This window comes from Coffea arabica, unplaced genomic scaffold, assembly GCF_036785885.1.
Source record: "Coffea arabica cultivar ET-39 unplaced genomic scaffold, Coffea Arabica ET-39 HiFi ptg000048l, whole genome shotgun sequence".
Classification (NCBI taxonomy): domain Eukaryota; kingdom Viridiplantae; phylum Streptophyta; class Magnoliopsida; order Gentianales; family Rubiaceae; genus Coffea; species Coffea arabica.
Genome location: NW_027266195.1, coordinates 45,886 through 65,727, shown reverse-complemented (window position 1 = coordinate 65,727; position 19,842 = coordinate 45,886). Strand labels below are relative to the sequence as shown.

At 38.2% G+C, this 19,842-nt stretch overlaps 3 protein-coding genes and 1 long non-coding RNA gene across 5 annotated transcripts; 1 reads left to right on the top strand and 3 right to left on the bottom strand.

Annotated features, from left to right (window-relative positions):
* Positions 1-3,398, bottom strand: LOC140032774 (coiled-coil domain-containing protein SCD2-like; the record flags this gene model as incomplete). The annotated part of the gene is given in 9 exon segments (XM_072073534.1): positions 1-19; positions 99-173; positions 410-437; positions 525-574; positions 1,085-1,147; positions 1,248-1,289; positions 1,449-1,524; positions 1,860-2,029; positions 2,807-3,398. Coding segments are annotated over 9 exon segments (958 nt in total), but the record flags the coding sequence as incomplete, so codon positions are not given.
* A 306-nt stretch (positions 3,399-3,704) lies between these two features.
* Positions 3,705-4,918, top strand: LOC140032771 (uncharacterized). Its single transcript, XR_011836673.1, has 2 exons — positions 3,705-4,460; positions 4,758-4,918. It is a non-coding gene; the product is annotated as an uncharacterized lncRNA (long non-coding RNA).
* Positions 4,919-8,478: 3,560 nt separating this feature from the next.
* LOC140032773 (uncharacterized) lies at positions 8,479-10,454 on the bottom strand. Its single transcript, XM_072073533.1, has 2 exons — positions 10,201-10,454; positions 8,479-9,478 (listed from the first exon to the last, which is right to left on the bottom strand). The coding sequence occupies exons 1-2, from the start codon at positions 10,322-10,324 to the stop codon at positions 8,619-8,621; spliced, it is 984 nt and encodes a 327-aa protein (XP_071929634.1). The 5' UTR covers positions 10,325-10,454; the 3' UTR covers positions 8,479-8,618.
* A 1,760-nt stretch (positions 10,455-12,214) lies between these two features.
* LOC140032772 (RNA polymerase II C-terminal domain phosphatase-like 3) lies at positions 12,215-19,438 on the bottom strand. Of its 2 annotated transcripts, none has more exons than XM_072073531.1 (13): positions 17,908-19,438; positions 17,655-17,787; positions 17,456-17,511; positions 17,296-17,353; positions 15,788-17,182; positions 14,796-15,401; positions 14,569-14,715; positions 14,227-14,495; positions 14,035-14,146; positions 13,691-13,948; positions 13,204-13,250; positions 13,026-13,117; positions 12,215-12,930 (listed from the first exon to the last, which is right to left on the bottom strand). In XM_072073531.1, exons 1-12 carry the CDS (start codon positions 18,777-18,779, stop codon positions 13,054-13,056), a joined length of 4,017 nt encoding a protein of 1,338 aa, XP_071929632.1. In that variant the 5' UTR covers positions 18,780-19,438; the 3' UTR covers positions 12,215-12,930; positions 13,026-13,053. The 2 variants fall into 2 exon arrangements, with proteins under 2 accessions (XP_071929632.1, XP_071929633.1); XM_072073532.1 differs by having other exon boundaries at positions 12,776-12,930; positions 15,812-17,182; positions 17,908-19,168.
* Positions 19,439-19,842: the final 404 nt, after the last annotated feature.

Genomic DNA, 19,842 nt, shown 5'->3' with positions numbered 1-19,842 from the left:
TGGCTTCAGTTTTTGCATTCTAATTGAACAGAAAATCAAACTGTCAAATGGCAATGTTAAGATGCAGCAGAGTAGTTAAGTATGGGTAGCACCTTTACCTTAGCAGCAGATCTCAAGGATGAAATTTCCATATCTGTACCATCTTTTGCTTGTTTTGCCTCTTTAAGTGCAGCCTATGATAAGCAATCATTTTTCATCATAAGTTTAATGATGAGTCATAATAGCAGCGTAAAAAGAGCAATTTTGCAAAGAAAAGCAAAAATGAATGATTTTCTGCTAAATGTTTTCAAATTTCTTTCTTCCTGCTTTCCCAAAAATGTGGCATATTTATTAGTACAAATATCTGTTCATGGTAAACAGAAAGCAATTAAATTCCATTCCTAGTTAAGTGAAATGTTCAACCACTTACCTCTCTCCGGCGTAATCCAGCTTCCTTTCTGCAAATTGGGAATAAAATCATCATATTGAAGTTACATGATTAATTGCAATATGAATGACATAGGAACAATCAAAATCCTGGATACCTGCTTAACAATTTAGCTTCCAAAGAAACTCCTTCACCAAGAGCAGCAACCTGATGTACAAGAAACAAAATATGATCCAGAATAAGATGTGACTGTATCTCCAGCACAATAAAGAGGGTCCAACAACTAGAGAAAATTATTCTATTTAGCACACAACAAAAAGAATTGTAGCCAAGTATTCTACCAACAAAATGGAACTTGAATGGCAATCAAAAAAGTTCCAAGACAAATGAGTTCAGTTGAGAATATCTTTCTGAAGGAAGAAATAGAAAACTATGAATCTACAGCCCTTAATATAAGCCTAGCATGCACCATTTTCGAAGGGAAAGCACATCATCTTCAATTTCACCCAAAAACAGTGCTTATATCAACAGACAGCATGTACTTAAATCAAACTTGTAAGATTGACAAGTTTTTTGTTTTTCTTTTCTCGTGTTCTACCAATCAATTGATAAACAATAAACATGGAGCTTCGAGAAAATTAACGAGCTAATTTAAGCAATAAGTGGACCCTTATTCCATTACAGTACTCTAAAACAGGTTGCAGACAAAGAGGTGACCTGTTTCTCAAGCTCCTTTACTCTAGCTTCCGCTTCTTCACAACTCTCTTCTGCAACTCTGAGCTGTGGGGCAACTAGCAAGCTTAGTACCACAAAATGTATACATAGTTGTTAAAGTATTATTATCACAAGAGAGTTGAATTTTGCAGACAGAAAAATGCACCTTTTCAAGAAGATTTTCATTTTCTTCTTTTAGCATATCAAGCTGTCCAACAAAAATACGTCACTCTGACAATTCAACACCACTCAATACATAAAGCAGAGAGTAATCTCCACAGACATTAGACAAATGATTCAGGAAGTCTAAGCTGAAATTTGGGTTCAGAACAGAACTAGGTTTTGCAAGACAAGCACTAAAACATACTTCATCATGAAGTGCAGAAGCCTCACGCTGACCTCCTTCATCCTTCAAATTTAACTGACCTAGATCTGGTGAGAACCTGTAACTCATATTTTTAGAAATTCTTAAATTTGCATAGTCAAGTACATGAACTAGGAGAAAGATCAGCTGATTGATGTCTCAATCCTTGACAATCTTTAACAACAGAACGGAGGAATCTCTTGCATGTCTACACTTGTAATTCAACTTTAGCAACTCAAAATTTGATTTTATTTCTCCATTATAGTAGTTCAAGAAATGTCGTAGCACTAGAAGTGCTATGAGGCAGTTATGGAGCAGAGTGCACCATAAAGGCCAAGAAGAAAAATACATTGCAGATAAGGAATTCAGGGTTGGAAGAGAATGGTAAACAAAACCAAACAGCTATTATGTAACCTTTTCTCTCTTTGTTTGCTTGTAGGAGGATCTATCGGTGGTATAGGCATTGGAGTCTTGAGTGATGGTTTAGGAGGCGGCACAGATGGGATGGTCCGAATTGACATGGATGGCCTTCCAGTTGATGCTGAACGAATTGAAGAACCTTCCTCCACTATGTTTCGAGTCAGCTAATAAAATTTTAAGGGGAAATGGGGAAGAGATAGGAATAGAGAGAAGCCAATTAGTCTTTGAACAATGAAAGTAGAAAATTCCAGAGACTGCAAAATGCAATATAATATGTCTCAGATCATCCAGCTGTGCTTGTAGCAAGAAAGGATGAAGAAAAGCTAAAAATAGGCAGCTCAATGTACACCCCAGGGGTGTGCTTGAGGGTGCGCGTGCATATGCGTGTGATTGTTGATTGATGAATTTGAAAGCCACACAGCAACAGTCAAACGGTCGAACTTACTAAGGGCAATTAAGCGAAGGCAAGAAATCATAAATCAAACTCGGTTAATTGTCATCCCAAATTTTTAAAAAGAGTTGACAGCACAAATACGGGGCAAAATCCGTCCTTTTTTTTCCCCGAAATCTCTTTATCAAAATATTATGAAATGAAACATCCTGCAATATATACACATAAAAATAAATAAGAAGAGAAGAAGAAAAATAAAAGAAAAGCCCAAGCTAAACAGAAAAGAAAAAAGAAACCAGCTTGAGACGATCTGAATCTGCATTGTGAACTTAAAAAGCTTCAGGTCCTTAATCATGCAATGCAACTAAGTGTGTTCCAAGAAAAATGCAATTATGGCAATCTACCGGGCAGCTCAAAAAAAATAAATGAAAATAAATAAAGGAATGAGAAAAGGAGTTCAAAGGACGCGATTAAATGGTAAAAAGGAGTTAAATCATGATGGCATTTCCGGTAAAAGCGAGATCGAAGAATAGTTAGACAAAAAGATCACCTCAGTCGAGGAAGATCTGTTGATCTTAGTAGAAGGGACAGCAGCAGCAGGAGGAGGAGGATTGAGGGCGGCCTTGCTAGCATTGGTATTGGCGTTAGTGTTAGTGACGGCACTAGTGTTGAGGGTTTTGGGGAGAGACCTTGGAGGATGAGCTGTAAATCTGAAGTGGAGGTCTTCTTGGTCGTGGTCATCATCGTCGTCGTCGTCATTATCCGGAGAAGCAGCCGCCTGAGAAGCCATGACCTGAGCGAGGCGCTGAGCAGCAGCTTTAGCAGCATAGTGCTGGTTGCGCTTAATGTTGGAAATGGCGGTTACGGAAGTGGAGCGAGAATGGCGCGCCGGAGAGGATGAGCCGTCGGTGGCAGCAGTGCCTGATTCGCTATTCCAGCGGCGAGCATAAGCTGTCGCCGGAATATCATTTATCTTCCCCTCCATTTCTTCTTTTCTTCCAGTATATACCAGTATAGTACTTTGAGTTTATTTATAACTTGCTTCAACAGCTGAGCTGAGACTTGCGGAGAGAGTGATGCAAAATCGAGTACTATTTTAGAAGAGGAAGAGGTGAAAGATCATTAGATTCATTCATAGGGCCCCCCAAGCCTTCCTAATTCTTAGTCCGTAGTTCGCAGTTAGTCAGTACTTTTTTCTGGTAAAATACATGACGACCACTTTGTGTTATCGCCCAAAGACACAAAATTCTCTCGTTCATTAAATAAAAAGCGTCGCATTACCGTCTTTTTTTTTTTTTTTTACCCGCTACAAAACCGTACGGTACAGGTCGTATTTTTTCTTTATTAACAAGATTATAATTTATTTTTATATTTTATATTTTCTTTCATTTTTTTTGTCAAATGAGGCATTTCATTTTTTTATTTATTCAAAAAATCATTTCATTTTATTTTTTAATTCTATTTTTTAAACTTTTTTCTTTCCTTCCGTCCTGCTCCTCCCCCAGGGGCGTTGACGACTCGAGCTCGAGCTCGTGTTGACCGAGCTCGAGCTCGAGTCGAGTTCGAACAATTCGTTAATACAAACGAGTCGAGCTCGAGCCTTTATTTTTAAGGTTCAATAGCTCGACAAGTCGCTCGTTAGGTTCGAGTAAATGTGAAATTACAAAAATATCCCTTTGTTAGGTTACCTAATTTTTGTTCCTCACTTTCACGGCCCCCAATCTAACATCTTCCTCCACCGACAGTCCTAACTAAGCCTGTTGACAACCCTTCTTCCAGCTCCTTCACAGAATTGGACCCAAACAAACACGCCATAGTCGTAGCGGCTGCCACCGCCGCCGTTGCCGAGGCTGCTCTTGCTGCTGCTCAGGCAACTGCAGAGGTCGTTAGGCTGAGTTTGGATTAAGGTGTCAGTTCTTGGATTAAGGTTTGAGCTTTACGAATTCCGCTGTCTACTTTAGCAGAGATATTTGAAGCTGAAGTTGCATAAGGAGTTTTGATAAAGTTGGTGTATTGAGGTCACGTTGGGTTGGAGAAGCAGGTCACGTTGGATGCCTCAGCAACTGTGGTTCTCGTTTGAGCTTCATCAGATGACGGATCCATTAAGGGAGGCAGCTCCGAAGAACACAAATCACCACGACAATTTGTCGCCCAGGTTAGCCCTGAAATGTGTGGGCTTGCGCCTGAACAAGAAACCTCCTCAAGTAATGTATTGCTTTTTCTGGCCACAATTTGCTGATCGTCTAATTTTCTTGTCCTTTTCTTTGGGTTTGATTTGCTAATTGAAGTTTGAACAAAATGGAGAGCTATCCCTCGGTAGCAAGTCTAAAATAATTATACTTTACAAGACTTAAAGCATCACCTGCTTTCTACTTTTTGCTGGCTCTTTGGACTATTTTTTGCTGGTTTTTCGTGTCTGATTCTTTCAATTTTTTGGCAGCTGTTTTGCGCTCTTTTTTTTTGGCAGCTCACTTGCTGGTTTCTTTTGCTTCTTAATATAGTTAATGTTGAAGAGCTTATGCATCGGAGCTTGATTTGTTGATGAAGTGTTGAAGACATTATTTACATTTGAAATTTGTTGGTTACTTATTGTATTTTATTTTCTCGTGCAACAATGGTTGAACATTTCAAGTGTTGGAAATTTAGATTTTTATTTCTTATATGTTTATGATTATATTAGTGGATAATTTGTAGGCCTTAAGATTAGGAATATGCGAAATTTGTTATTATCATGCTCAAATTGAATAAAAAATATGCGGACAAAAATGTGGTTTTCTTGCCCAAAATTCCAGAAACTCGAGCTGATTTCGAGCTCGAGCTCGAGCTCTTAATGAGCTAGAAATCGAGCTAAATTCAAGCGAAACGCGAGCCAGAAAATCAAACGAAAATCGAGCGGCTCGCAAGCCAGAATTCGAGCTAGGCTCGCGAGCTATAAGCGAGTTGATTTCGAACTTGCCTTTTTCTAAATCGAGCTGAGCTCGAACTTCATTTTACGAGCTCGTCGAGCTCGCATATAAATAAGCCTAGCTCGACTCGACAATTTTAAAATTCGATTCGACTCGACTCGTTTGCACCCCTATCTTCCCCCATCCTTCCCTTCACTCTCCATCACCTGCACCATCATCTCCTCTACCTCAGTTGGGATCCTCTATGCCACTACTCGGTACCAAATTCAGTGTCCATCCCACTTATCACGTGAAGGTAGAAGAAATTTAAATAAACAACACATAATAAATTAAATAAATAAGACACTTGACATAAATATAGAAGTGGCACTGAATTGCCACAGGAAAAGTGGCACTAAGGATTCCGTGTGCCTCTACCCCACCCATCACCCTTCCCCTCCTCCTCCCCTCTTTTCTTCCTCTTCCTCCTCTCTTGGAATCAAAAGTTTTCCTAGTCGACCCCAACTCCAAGTCTCAGTCTCCAATTTCACTACTAAAATCTGCACCCAAGTATAGAGTCTCTCTTATTACTAGGATGTCAAAATCAGACAAACCCTAATTTAACCCACATTCTTTAGAATTCAAACATTATCAGCTCCATAATTTATCACAAAATACTAATCAAGAGACCAAACGTTTCACCGCAGTCAAGTACAAAATATATGAAGTTCCAATTGCATCACTATTCTCCTAAGACAACAGCCTGAGAAGTAAGTTGCAGCAGGAGCGGTCATTCGATTTCTTTATAGACAAGTCCTCCAAGTCGATGCCCAAAATTGCTCCGATGCACTTGAAGCTTATCAAGTTACCGCATGTTAAAATATTGGTTTAATTTCTTTTGGAATCAATTTTTTAATTAAAATTTTTTAATTAAATAGTAATAAATAATAAAAATTTTCCTATTTGTATGAATTTAGAAATTAGGAATATTTCCTATTCTACATGAGATTAGAAAGTAGTCGTTATTTCGTGTTATTATTTGGATATTAGTCATTAATGTAACTTATAAATAGGTGAGAGGTTGGCATACTATAAAATGACACTATAACTAACATATAACCTTATACATGGGGTGAGAGAGAATTTTTAGAAAATAAGAGATGATATATAAAATGTGGGTTTGGATTCAAATTATATTCTTGTATAAAGTTTTTCTGTCATAATAAAGAATGGATTTCTTTTAGTGGACATAGATTCAATGAAGAAGTTGAATCAAATTAAATATTGTCCGTCGTTTATCTTTCATACTTTTGATTTGTTTGTCATTAAATTGTTGTATACTTAATGTTTTAATAGTTATTTTTTTCGTATTTGGATCCTAACAAGTGATATCAAATTTTGATTGTGAGATTGGATTACTCATGCGCAACTGAATCCCAACAAATTGATATCAGAATTTGATTACGAAACTAAGCTGCTCACTGGCTTACGAAACTAAGCTGCTCACTGGCAATTAAATCCCAACAAATTGGTATCAGAGTGGGGTTCATGATTGAATTATAGTTGACTATTAAGGTTAAGTGAATTGGTGACTGTTACCAATTGAATAATTTAATAGGTGATGTCCTTATTTCAAGAATTTGATAAGAAGTATTGATGGTGAAGAATGAAAAGTCAAAAAGTATGAAAAGACTTGAAGGTGAATCTAGACAGATAATTCAAGAATCAAGCAAAAAGTGAAATTCAATATTGATTTTGAATGTGAATCGGTGGAGACTTTTTCACAATTTCAACGATTGATATTTCATCTCAGATGGTTGTTAAATTTCGGTTATGTTCTTTGAGTAGTGCGACATGTGTCCTAAAGAAATAAAAAAAAAATCTAATTTTCAAGTGCCACAAGACTTTGATGACAACAAATTTTATGTTTCAGGTGAAATTTTGAAAATCACATATGGCAAAACAATCTTAAGAATAAGAAAAAGTATGATGATTTTACTACTTGATTTTGTTACGTCAATAGTTAGAAATAAAACTCACAAAAAGATATTTCAAATTGCGAGTGGTGATGAGAAAAAATCATGCAAAGGGAGATGGTGAATTAAGACATTTACACAGGTGGTTAGACTCTAGGTAAATACACAAGGTCTTTTGCCGATTGAATCAATTAGGTGTTAGTATTAATTCGGATTTGTAATTTAGTACTATATTATTTGATAGTTAAAGACAAATGATCGCTAAAAGAAATATTCGTCAAAATAGATATTTATTAGGAAATGACTTAATTTATTTTAATCAAAATTTTTATTTTATGTGCAAGTAACTAATTTTCTAATTAATTTTAATTACTTGAAATAGTAGTTAAAGAATTTTCTATTTATATGAGTTTAGAAATTATGAATTATTTCCTATTCTGTATCAGATTAAGAATTAACAGTTATTTTCTATTATTATTTAGATATTAGTCAAATAATGTAATTTATAAATAGGTGAGGGGTTGGCATACTGTAAAATGGTATATAAGGACGACATGTAATTTTATACATGGGGTGAGAGAGAGTTTTTGAAAGATAAAGGATGGTATCTAATAATTAGATTTGGGATTCGATCTTGTATAGGATTTTTTTTTGTATACTTGATGTTTTAATAATTGTTTGTTCCGTAATTGAATCCCAACACTGTACATTAGAGTTTCGAAGAGGTACAATGACGAAAAGAGATTTCCTTCGAACCATCAGTTTGCAATGGTTTCTCCGATGGGAAAATTGAAAGCACCCGGAAAAGAATAGATTGGCTGTGTCATCAATGGTGGTATACGTTGTTGGCAACCAATAAAAAATTGAGTATTGGAGTTGGAGTCGACAATATTCACTTTGGATTGCTGTTTCTAGAATTTTTTAAAAATAAAAAATTACTGTAATAATTTGATATATGTGAAATAAAAAGATGATTGAAAAATATATTCAAAAAAAGCATAAATTTTTTTTTAAAAGAAAAATGGCTTTTGCCTTTGTTTGGATATGCCCTTTTATTCCAAAAAAAATTTATATTTTTCATATTTTTCGTAAATATATTTTTCAATCACTTTTTTAATTCACGTATGTGAAATCGTAACAGTACTTTTTTCACAAAAAGATTTGGGCAAATAACTCAGACGGCTGGAAAGGGGAACATAGAATAATATCAGAGTAATAAGTGGCTCGCAGGTGCGCGGTAATGGACATCACCAATTAACATCTCAGGGTAACAAATAATTAACGTTATTCACCATTGTTGTTAGTCCCAGAAAAAAAAAGAAAGATCAAAAAAGTCAATTGACCCTTACGCTTGTACAATCGAAATCAATCCAAAAGATGTATAATTAAAATGGAAACAAGTGGAAGCACCGCATGCTCATTCATTTCGCTCTATCAGCATAAGAAAATTGAAAAGTCAGTAAATAGCTTGGTCAGGGGAATAATCGAATGAGAGAAGTGGTCACACCTTTTTCCGGAAGACCAAACCCTTCAATTTGGACAAGTGAGAGCGATTGTGCTTGCAATCACGATCACGATCACGATCGTCAGTGGTGTTCTTATTCAGCTGCTGCTGCTGCTGAGCAAGTAATTCTTTCAAGCGTTTGTTTTCATTCTGGAGCTGATTGATGTAAGGGCCGAGTCTTTTGATGGATTCTGTTTTCTCGTTATTTCTCCTTATCAGCTCAGCCTGCTGGCTCAAGTTATCATCCATCAACTCCGACACCGACTGCCTCATTTTATTCCACATATCCTCCCTCTCAGCCTCATACTCATACTTGGAGCCGATCCTAATGGTGCTGCTATCCCCATCCCTATCCCTTCTGGAATCATCAAAGCCCCCATTAATCTTGCAAACCTTGCGATTTCCTCCTCCATCTCCTTTATCCCTCCTCCTGATCAACTCCTCATCACATGCATCCCCAGGCATCATCAAGCTGTGGGCTGAGTTACTCAGGGTCCGTGCCTCCAGCAAATCAGAAGAAGTTGTACTAGTGCGAACGCGATCCTCATCTTGACCAGAAGTATTTTTTGGATTGGTGATTATTCCTTTGTTTACAGCTTCAGCTTCGTGAAGATGTAGTGCTAGCACGGCTGAGGACGGGAGCGATGATTGTAGCCTGAAGGAATTGGAAGAAGCGCAAAGGGATTCAGATCTCAGGATGTCATATTTATTGGCTAAAGAAATGTAGGATTTCCGGAGGTCTTCCACCACTCGGATGAGTTCCGGTCTCTTCTTGTAGTACATTTCAGCCCTTTGAGCAAACGTATCTCCGTCGTCTTCTACGAGCTCCAAAATCTTCTGTATCTTCCTCTCCAATTCTGCACGTCAAGATTCGAACAAATGTTCAAAGGAAACAAAAAAGGGGGGTACGTAAATACGTTGTGCGGCTTCATCAAGCAATAGCCGCCAAAACTTGTAAAGCTTCCACGTACATATTGTACAAAAGTACTATTACTAACAAGTTTCTCACAAACCCCCGAATATATATATATGCACCTTCGAACCAAAGCCGTCACCTCACCATTGGCTAGCAACTGCAACATCGATCATGCTGCCATGAAGAATTCGTCACTTTCGCCCGTACTACTTGCCACTCATTACCGGCCGTGAGAATCAGATTAGATTATATCTTGCCACCAAATATGTTCTTGCTAGAGATGCTGCTACAAGCGATTTTACCCTCATCACCATCTCTCTCTCTCTCTCTCTCTCTCTCTCTCTCTTTTTTGTATTTTTATAAAGTATTCGACCCCCCGCTCATCTATTCTTCTTCTTCTTCTTTGGTAACAGGGCAGTCAGTTAAGGGGATTCGGAACTCCAACAACCGATCAGAAACCATGTTGCTAATGTGCCTAATATGATCAGACTCTATTCCCCGGCCTCAATAATGGAAACAGTTCAAGGGCTGAGTAAATCCGCTATAAAATATATTGAAACCCCTTTGCTTATTTGCATCACCAATTTTGCCAAGTATATATACAAGTAATAAACATGAGGCCAAAAAGAAAATTTAAAACAAAAAAATTGTACAACTAGGTACCTGCTAAAGTGGACTGCAGCCATTGAGACTGATGGTGATGAGAGCGATTACGATAGCTGCTGCCGTTCTTCTCCAACCACCGTGAGTCGTCGGAAGCAGCCTGATCGCTGCCCTCCTTCTCCATCTTCTCTCAACTCTAAAATTTATATTTTCTTTTTTTTAATAATTAAAAAAAAAAGAGTCTCCTCCGAAAAGACTTAAAACACTATATATGGTACGGCCTTCAACTCCTAACAAAAGTAATATTCTTCTTCTTTTGGATTTCTGTATGGTATTTATTATTGAGATTCCTTGCTGTGAGCTTTTTTTTCCTTCTTCTTCTTTTGTATTTTAGTTTCTCAAGTCTTATGCTGGCAACTTACTCCCTTTGGTTGCGCAAATTCTTAATTCAAGGCAAGATATTAGGCTTACGCATTTAATCAATTAAGATACCAGAACAAACAGATTTATCTACACTAACGGAGACAGATTGAAATTCCCTATTCTTTCTTCCTATCAATCCCGCCAATTACCTAACTTGCTGACAAATTGAAAAATGTAGATCAATCATAGTCAAATCCCAATCTTGATCCTCTCCAATTTAGAATGATTCAGTTGGTAGAATTAGTCCGAGGAGAACAACTTGGAACGTTAGTATCAATACACTAATAAATGCATACAAAAATTTTTTTTCCACCGATTGATCCTGGATTCTGGCATCCGTTATTGCCTCAACACACCAAACGGATGATTCAAGTATCATTTACAGCGTCCATTATGCCAATTCCATCGGGGAGGATGCGGAAACTGCACTTTTGTAAGCGCTATACGGACAAACGTAGACTGCAAAGGAAATGTTACACAAATTGCAGTTTTTCTCGGTCTCATTTCAATTTTGACGACAACTAAACTTAGTAGTTTATATCATGGTTAGAAAAAAAAAATACAGGACGGGTATAATATCAAATATAATACATACTTCTGTTATATGTAATTTTTTTCACCACTGTTATTTGGATTTTTTTTTTCCAAGACTGCGAGTCAATATACGAGTTCGATAAAATTATGTATATATCAATTCGCACATGCATAGTATGAATAAATTAAAAAATTTGTAAAATTAAAAATAGGGATAAAATTACTTTAATTTTTAAAAATAATGCTATGTTAATACCATCGTTAACTCTTATTCTTGTGTGTCAGACATTAAATTTTTTTAAAATTTTTATCACCTTGCTATGTTATATATATATATATATATTCTTCATACAATTCAAAATATATTAATGCAATTCTTTATACAATTGGAAAGATATGTCCCTTGTGTTACATAAATTTTAATTTTTTTAAAAAATTGAAGAATAATACGTATAAAGTTTATTACGTATTTTATAAGGTGATGTAAAAGGAATGAATATTTTTAAAATATACAAAATATGAATACTTTTTAGTATTTTACGTACAACCGTGTATCATACAACTATAATACGACCACTTACTAAGCATCATTATTTGGAAGTCCAAAAAACCTAGATTTATTCATCAATTTTCTTTAGAATCAATTAAAAGGCCACTGTGATCCTTAGCTTGCGGAACTTATTCACTTACACAGCAATGTGATTTTTAGTACCAGCTCGAAAGTTCAGGCCAAAATGACTTCTTTTTTTTTTTTTTTTTTTTGGTCTCCAGATCATTTAGTCCAAAAGTAGAATCGAAATAGTGGAGAAATAATGGGGGTTTAGAGACCTCAACGACTCAATTTTGGATCTATGGAAATCCAGTTTGGATGCAAATTGCCATTGGAGCAACTTTTGTCAACAACGATCAAAGAACTTCCTCCATTGTTGTTTTAAAGAAAACGTTTGGATGGGTTCAACTCTAATTATCGACATGAGTCAAGGTATGTTGTTGAGATCATAAGTCGCTTCTGAAGGTTGTAACCTGCCGACCGTGGATGAAACCCTGCTGCTTTCAGCTTCAGTGCGTGCAGCTTGTCCCATCTTTAGAAACACTACGTGCGGTACAATTGCCATCGTAACCAAAGCCTCCCAAGGCAGTCATAAAACTCTAATTAGACATCAGATTCTTCCCTCACTAAGAAGGGCACTTTAGCAGGGAACCTCTTCAATGCCAGAGCACCCCTTGACAGCACTAAAATTTTAAACGCCCCCGCATCCCCGTTTCTCCATAACTTGGATGCAGTTTTTGCTTCTCACAATTACAGCACCAAAAAAAACACAACAAAAACAAGAAACAACAGGCGTATGCCGGCCAAAAGAAGAATGTTCACTTTGTCCAAATCAATAACTATATCGAATTATTAACTAAGCTAACCAGCTCACGAAATTAACTCTTTAAACATGGGCAAACTCTCATTAAAATGTTAGCATATGGTTCCTTTTCTTTGGATTCACCAGGAAGACCAGTAATTAAATCCTTCCAACGAATTTGCCAATTCTTTTGGTTGGATCCCTTATTTAAGATCACCGGGTATATCAATTAGTCAGTTTCATAAAGATTTTATGCATCTGCATTGTATGATTCTCCATGTTATATCAACAGCAGTTTCCCAACCCCATTTCCACTTTTAATTAGATTTTCCATATTTTTAGGAAGGTGCTTTGAGGAATTTTTTGGGCAGGCAGCCAGGTAAAACCAACCATCAATCTTGGGTCATTTCCATTGCTCAATAGACAGCCAGGTCGAGCAACAGCTCTCTCAAGGTCATCATCCATAATGCAGTTGCTGTTCCTGTGTTCCACAGGTCATTTGGCATCCAGACGTTAGAACCGATTGATGGTCATCATAACTTCAATCAGACGCTATAAGTTACGGTCAGTTGTTACCAGAGGGAAGGATTGTGATGTGGATGATTTATGGTTTAATAGCAAAATCCTTCTCATTTGCTCTGCGGTAAAGTAAAGCTGATGCTTCAACCCTGAAATATGATATTATTTAATCTCCATGTAACTATTACTACTGAAAAAACGGAAGTACCTATGAAATTGGCCAGAAGATTCTCACCAGCCAGGATGCACGACAAATCTCCCAGACGAAAGCGCCCAATTTACCTGTTACAACAAGTTTCTGATTTAGATTTCATAATTATCCATGGACAGCACCTCCCACACATTAAAATAGCACAAATCCTAAAGAAACATCCGATATAGTCCTAGAAAGATAGGACCTTCCTAACTCGAATCGCGTACGAAACTACCTTGCAGGTTCACAAAAATTGAGGCAAGGTTGATCCAAACTTGAACTATTTTCACTACATGCTATCTTGTTTCGGTTGGGGTTTAGCTTGCCTCTTTAAGGATGAGAATTAGGTGTTAGTAAAAGATTAATCTACTTGACTTGAACTCGCAGAGCTTGGTTCAGATAAAAAACCAAGAACAAGCCTAAAAACAATCCTCAAATCCTTTAGAAAACCAAATATGTGATGTCCGGACCCATACAATCTTCTCTCCAAAGGATTTTATGCATTTAGTTCCCAGAAGAAGAGGTTTACCTTATCCGTTCCAAGTGAGTTGGCAACAACATGGGTGACCTGTTCATCTATGGAGTTGGTGCACACAGCCCCAAACTGTTCAGCTGTCTGCCAAAGAGGATGTAAGTGTGGATTGGCTTCACCAACTGGAAATACCCTACTAAATACAATCCGACAACCAGCCAAAATCTTCTTCTGCTCTGAGGCTAAGATGTTTCTAACATCAGCTTCATCCAAGGACTGATGTGCAAAAAATATTTCATGTATTCTCTCAATAACCTAACAAATTCACAATATTAAAAAGCAATTAGGAAATGGAAAGGTAATAATCCACATAATCTAAACCACACAAAATCACATCTTACTGCCAAAGAAGATGCCAGCGTCCCATCTTCTGATCTCTCATCGTGATCGATCTCAAGAAGAGAAGGACCAGGAAGCCCAAATTGGCGCCGACTACATGGAAAGAAAATATACCTGCAAAAAACAAGGATATCAGACAGGACACTTATTAAATAATATACTTTATACATAAGAACAAAAACGTTTTCATCTACCTTTCAACAACTATCAAGTTTAACTTATTATGCGGCCAGACTCGCAAAGAATCATCTATAATGACAACAGCTGACTCCATACCCATAACCCCTTCCAAATCCTTGCTCTTAGGAACCCTTTCATCACCATCCAAAAGATCCCCATCATCCCCTCTGGAAATGACTCGGCCAGCAAACAACTCCCCTTTTGGATCAAGCAATTTTGCCATCTCTGTGGCATACAGCTTGTTTCCCATCGTGTAGAGATGTAGCTCGTACAGCTTACTAGCCTAAGAGACAAGCAGAAAGATTAACATCCCACAAATCACATCCTATACCAGATATATTGTTAGCCTCTGTTACCTTTTCCAAAAAATTCCAGATCCCAGGCCGCAATTTAGTCCACATTCCCATGTGAGGAAACCGGAATAAATGCCTGTGTGGTTTTTCACGGTCTTGCTCCTCCTTTTTCCTCAATATCTCATCATGCATTGGATCCACTTCAACAAACTGAATGCAAAAGTTAACTCAATAATGTGCTTCTAGCATAAGGACAAAAAATTCAACTTAAAAGCCAAAAGTTTTCATGCCTTCGCTGAATTTAGGAGAGTATGATCCAGATCCAAGACCAGGCAGAGTTTCCGCCCAGCAAACATTTTCCTCTGCTCTTGCATTCTTCTAGCTCTCTCTCTATGGATGGCAGCTTTTTGCTGGTCATCGAATCCCTCAAAGAGATGCTCAACATCATCCCAGTTGTTCTGTGGTCGAGAGGAACCCATAGAAACTTCTTTGGATGACAAGCCAGGCCCACTTTGTGGTTTGCCTGACTCCAGCATTCCAATCGTCTCTGTCCTACCTTGATAAGCTTGAGAAGGTTGTGACAAAGATATTTGAGGAAGGGCAGGTTGAGATGAAGTTGCTTGAGAAACAGAAACAATATCAGCAATATTTTTCAAATTTTTAGTGAACTGCTGAGCAATATCTGGTTGAACAATGGAATTAGAAGGCACAACCCTTCTGTCAAGCTGATCATCTTGTATCTGGAAATTCATGTTACCAACCATCTCTAGATTGCTTGATGTACTGCTTTTGCTTTGAGATTGATCAAATTCCATGCTCCCGCCTTTTTGAAGCGTGTTATTGTGAAGAACACGACGGGGATCACGAGGTTTCATGCGAACTTTACCTGGTTCTGCCTGCAAGTTCATAAGGCATTAACTATTCTGAAAAGATCACAAGGCAGTGAGAAACAGGAAGTAAACAAGCTGATTATTAGGAGTATTTTCACAAATGTTTTCACATGAAAATTTTCAATTTTCTCAACAAAAATAAAACCTAAAAATAGTTTATATATCGTAGAATCAACTGTAAGATTCTATGTGACCAGTCATTTTTCAAATGAAATTACAAGAATCCTCAACATCGTTGAAGACTTCAAAAGGAAAATTTCACCCAACTCACCCATGCCAATCAAACCATTCAGAAAAGCAGACCAGTCTCAAGGATATCAATTGAGTACAGGAAAGGAAAATACTGACAACAGATTAAAAATTTCCCACTATCAATAAAATGACAAGCTTACCACTGAAGCTGTTTGTGAAGTCACCTGGAGTGTCCCTGCTGCTTGTTGGCCAAGGTCCCGGGGTTTAGAAACAACTGCATTCACTGACCCATTAATGGAATTTGAGCATGTAGGCTGACTTGTACTTCTAGTAGGATCAGCAGATTTTTGTTGTTCCATCTTAATTATGTTCATCCATATAGATGGGTTTACAGCAATATCTTTCAAAAGAGAATGCAATGAAGCTGTTGCACCAGGATTAGTCAGCGGCAGATTCTTGTTTCCATTGACTGTTACATTGGCCAAACTGCTTCCAGAACTGAGTGGAGTTACAGCATATTCAGGCCTCATAGGATCATTTCCGCTGCTATTCAGTGCATGGCTTCTATTTGTTGCCCCTAAAACAGCTGTACCTCTATCCTCCAACCAACCACCAGTTCCACTCACCGTCTGCACACTTTTCACAACTGAGGAATCAGTTTGCTCATTTCTTTGCCTTTTTAAAGCAGGACCATCCATAACCTGTTCTTCAATTGTCTTCTGCTTTCTTGAACTTATCATGCCCCCAACAGGCTCCACCTTAGGTTCACTATTGACTACAGGCAAAAGCCGATCCAAAGAAGCCACATCAGAATTAGCCAGTCGAAGCCTAGGATCTCTACTTTTTGCAGATGAGGTTTTCATTGAAGAACTTGGTCCTGAACTCAAGGAGGGAGCATTCAACAAATTTGCAAGTCCTTGTCCCGTAAGAATGCCAATCTTGGGAGCATCAGAAGCAGTGAGCTGCCCCACCATTGATGTGTCCACAGGCTTCACATCCATGCTAGAAGAGCTAGAGACCTCCCCACTAATGTCACCATCCCCACCATCACCATCTTCAGAAGGGGTTGGGCTTGGAAGCCTGTCATTCATAAGAAACGAACTTCCGCCAAACTTCTGCTGATAGGAAGAAACAGCCTTAACAGCATCAGTTTCATAAGGATGCATTGGGACATTCTCTCTCTCAAGAGCTACTCTAGGAACAGGCCACTCCGGTTTCAACAACCCATGTCCCACTGAAAACCCCTTTACGATGGGCAAACAAGACGGTGCTCCTTGAGTTGGTGAAGGAAGACTATCAGCATCATGGTCCTTGTGAAGGTCCAGCAAAGGAAGAGACAAACCTTTATACTTAGAATTAGCTACTCCCAATTTTCCATATTCTAGCAATGCTGGTGGCACAGGCTGATCAGATGACTCAACAGAAATGGAATCTACATTAAACACTTTTTCCGGCACTCTTTTCATATTTTCCGCAGAACTATCCAGATCATTCTTGGAAACCACACTTAATTCTCGCATTTCATTATTCCTATTAGCATCCATAGAACTCAAAGTTTCCGATGAAGAATCCAGAAGAGAAGTCATAGCTTCTATCTGCAACAACAGACAGCATTATAAGTTACCATAACTATGAAACACCACCACCACCACCACCATCCCCCACCCCCCCCCAAAAAAAACAATCAGACATTAGTAGCTAAAACCACCTCTTTCAACTGCTCAGCTGAGAACAGATACTTTTGGCTTGACACATGAGCTAACAACCTGTCAACAGATGCGGAAAATTATTCAGCACAACTAATCCCCTTTCCAGACAACAACTGGGAAAAAAAGGAAAGGAAGACAACAAGTAGATGCAAGTACCACCTTGACATAATGTCCTTGCTGGATTCCTTCTTATTAAGATCCATGGAGCAGAAGACCTGACAACTAAAAGGTTCAGCCACTAGAACACAAAAGGAACCAGAAACTGTGCTTGGAGCTAAATGATGGTTCCTCTAACAGATAATTCACATAGACATTGATAGTGAAGAAAGCAATCCTAAGGAATCATTTGAAATCTTACAGCATTCAGAGTCTTAATAGCAGTAATCACGAGTTGCACAAGAACATCTTTTGTAGTCAAGATGTTGTTCTCAGCTATTTCCTGCATACTGTCCAATAGGTTTTGCACTCTGGATGATACTTCACCAAATGATCTAGAATAAAAATCGAAAAAGGAAAAAAGAAAAGAATTTTTTTTTTTCAAACACATTAACCTTGGCTGAATCACAAATTGATGGAAATCAACTTAGCTCCAAATTTGTCAATAAACTTACTTTTCAGCCTCGTTCGCAGTCACACTCTCAAACCCTTTTCTAAGCAAATCAACCTGCTTCTCCAAGACAGCCTCTTTATCCTTGACAGCCCCGGATAGATTCTCCTTGCTCACATCCCCATCAGTTTCACCCATCTCAGAATCCATATCAATTTCCCCTTCTTCCAACTCCCCCTCCTCCTTCTCGTCCACTTGAATGACATGCTTCTCACTCGGGGAAGCAGCAGAAACCCCGTCCTTGCTGTCATCAATACTGCTAGAATTCTTGTTAGCGACGTGGTGGTGGTAGTCGTGGTGGTTGCGGTTGTTGCTGCTGCTGCTGCTATTATCCGACCCATCCCGCTTCAAATTAGAATTGCTGGCATTGTTATCAGAAGAAGCTTTGGGGAACTCCATGACTAAAATCTCGTCCAAAGGCTTGTTCTGGACGGCGGAAGCCCAAGCCAGATTGTACAGGCCAGCCGAATAATTCCTGGAAAGCTGATACTTATATAGATCCCTCATCGTCCAAACCCTAGGCTTTTGATTTTGATTAGCGTTATGATTATTGATACTGTTATGGTAATTATTGGAGGAATTATTACTATTGGCTGGATTGACATTTACATCCTTGGGAGGGGGAGGCGGAGGAGGAGCGGCGGAGGAGTCCGAATCGGGGACAGCGGCGGCGGCAGGGAAGCGGTCTTTCTTGCTGAAAGCCTCAGCGCTAATTTCCTCAACAGAAGAAGCAGAATCGGAGATCTCACCTTCTTCGACGTCGAGGTCGTAAACTGTGGGAGACAGTTGGGATTCACATTCTTCCATCTCAACTACGGAGGAGCAGCCTAAGGGGGTTTTTTTACTTTGACTCAAATCCGATACAACAACTAGCATAGGGAGGTGGCCGGTTAGGAAACTAATTTATGACTCAATCAGTACAATATGTATACCATATAAACGTAAGAAAACAAGAACAGATCCTTGATCGTGTAAACAATTTCACAGCCCAGGAAAATCAGGTAATTAGATAAAAGCGAGAAGTTCCCCCACCTCCCCCCCAACTCCCATCTCCTTAAATTAGGGCTCGGGGAAGGAAAAAACAAAAACAGAGATTTACTAGCGATCAATTAATTTTTCTCCCAGATCCGATGAGAATTTATTTTGAAATTCTTCGAATCTGATTTGATCCGTAAATGTTGAATATACACATACACTCGGATTTAAGTTGCTGAAAATTGAATCAGCAAAGAAGTCTAATTTGGGGAAAGACCGAACCCCAGCCCAAAACTTAAGAAAAGGATGTGCTGAATATGGTTACGATGGGGACCCGGAGCGTCCAGAAAATAAATAAATGAAAAAAAAAAGGGTGACAACGGAAGGCAGGGAATGGAGAACTGAATCTGAACCGTACACATCATCAATCCGAATCAGCTATAGATTGGTAACAACAGGTGCACCCAATTAGTCAACCACATAGGATTTACAGCTGTGGACCGTTTGGAGTTTGGGTCCAAACTCGTCGAAGCTTAAAATCCATTTTGGATTTGGATTCCGGTCCTTCAGCGCTGGATGGACATGTTTTGATCTATACCATAACCACATACTCCTAGTACTCGTGCTGATGTCGCTTTTTGTTTGTTGGTACTTCAGAATTTTCATTGTTAACTGGTTTGTTCTATTTCTAACATCCCTAAAGTATAATAAACTAGAGGTACCTTGGCTGTGCGAGGCACAGCTTGGGTCTCTAATAACTTAATTAAACACATAGCAATATATCTTTTTAGTATATAATAAATATAAATACAGGAAAAAAATTAAGCATCAAAACAATTAAAATTTGTTATGAAGAGATATTCCATCTATAAAATTAGCCACTTGCCCTTTCCCACATTTTATAAGGAATGAAATTAACCTCCTAATTATTGTCATTTGGATAAAGAATTTTGAATCTTATTAT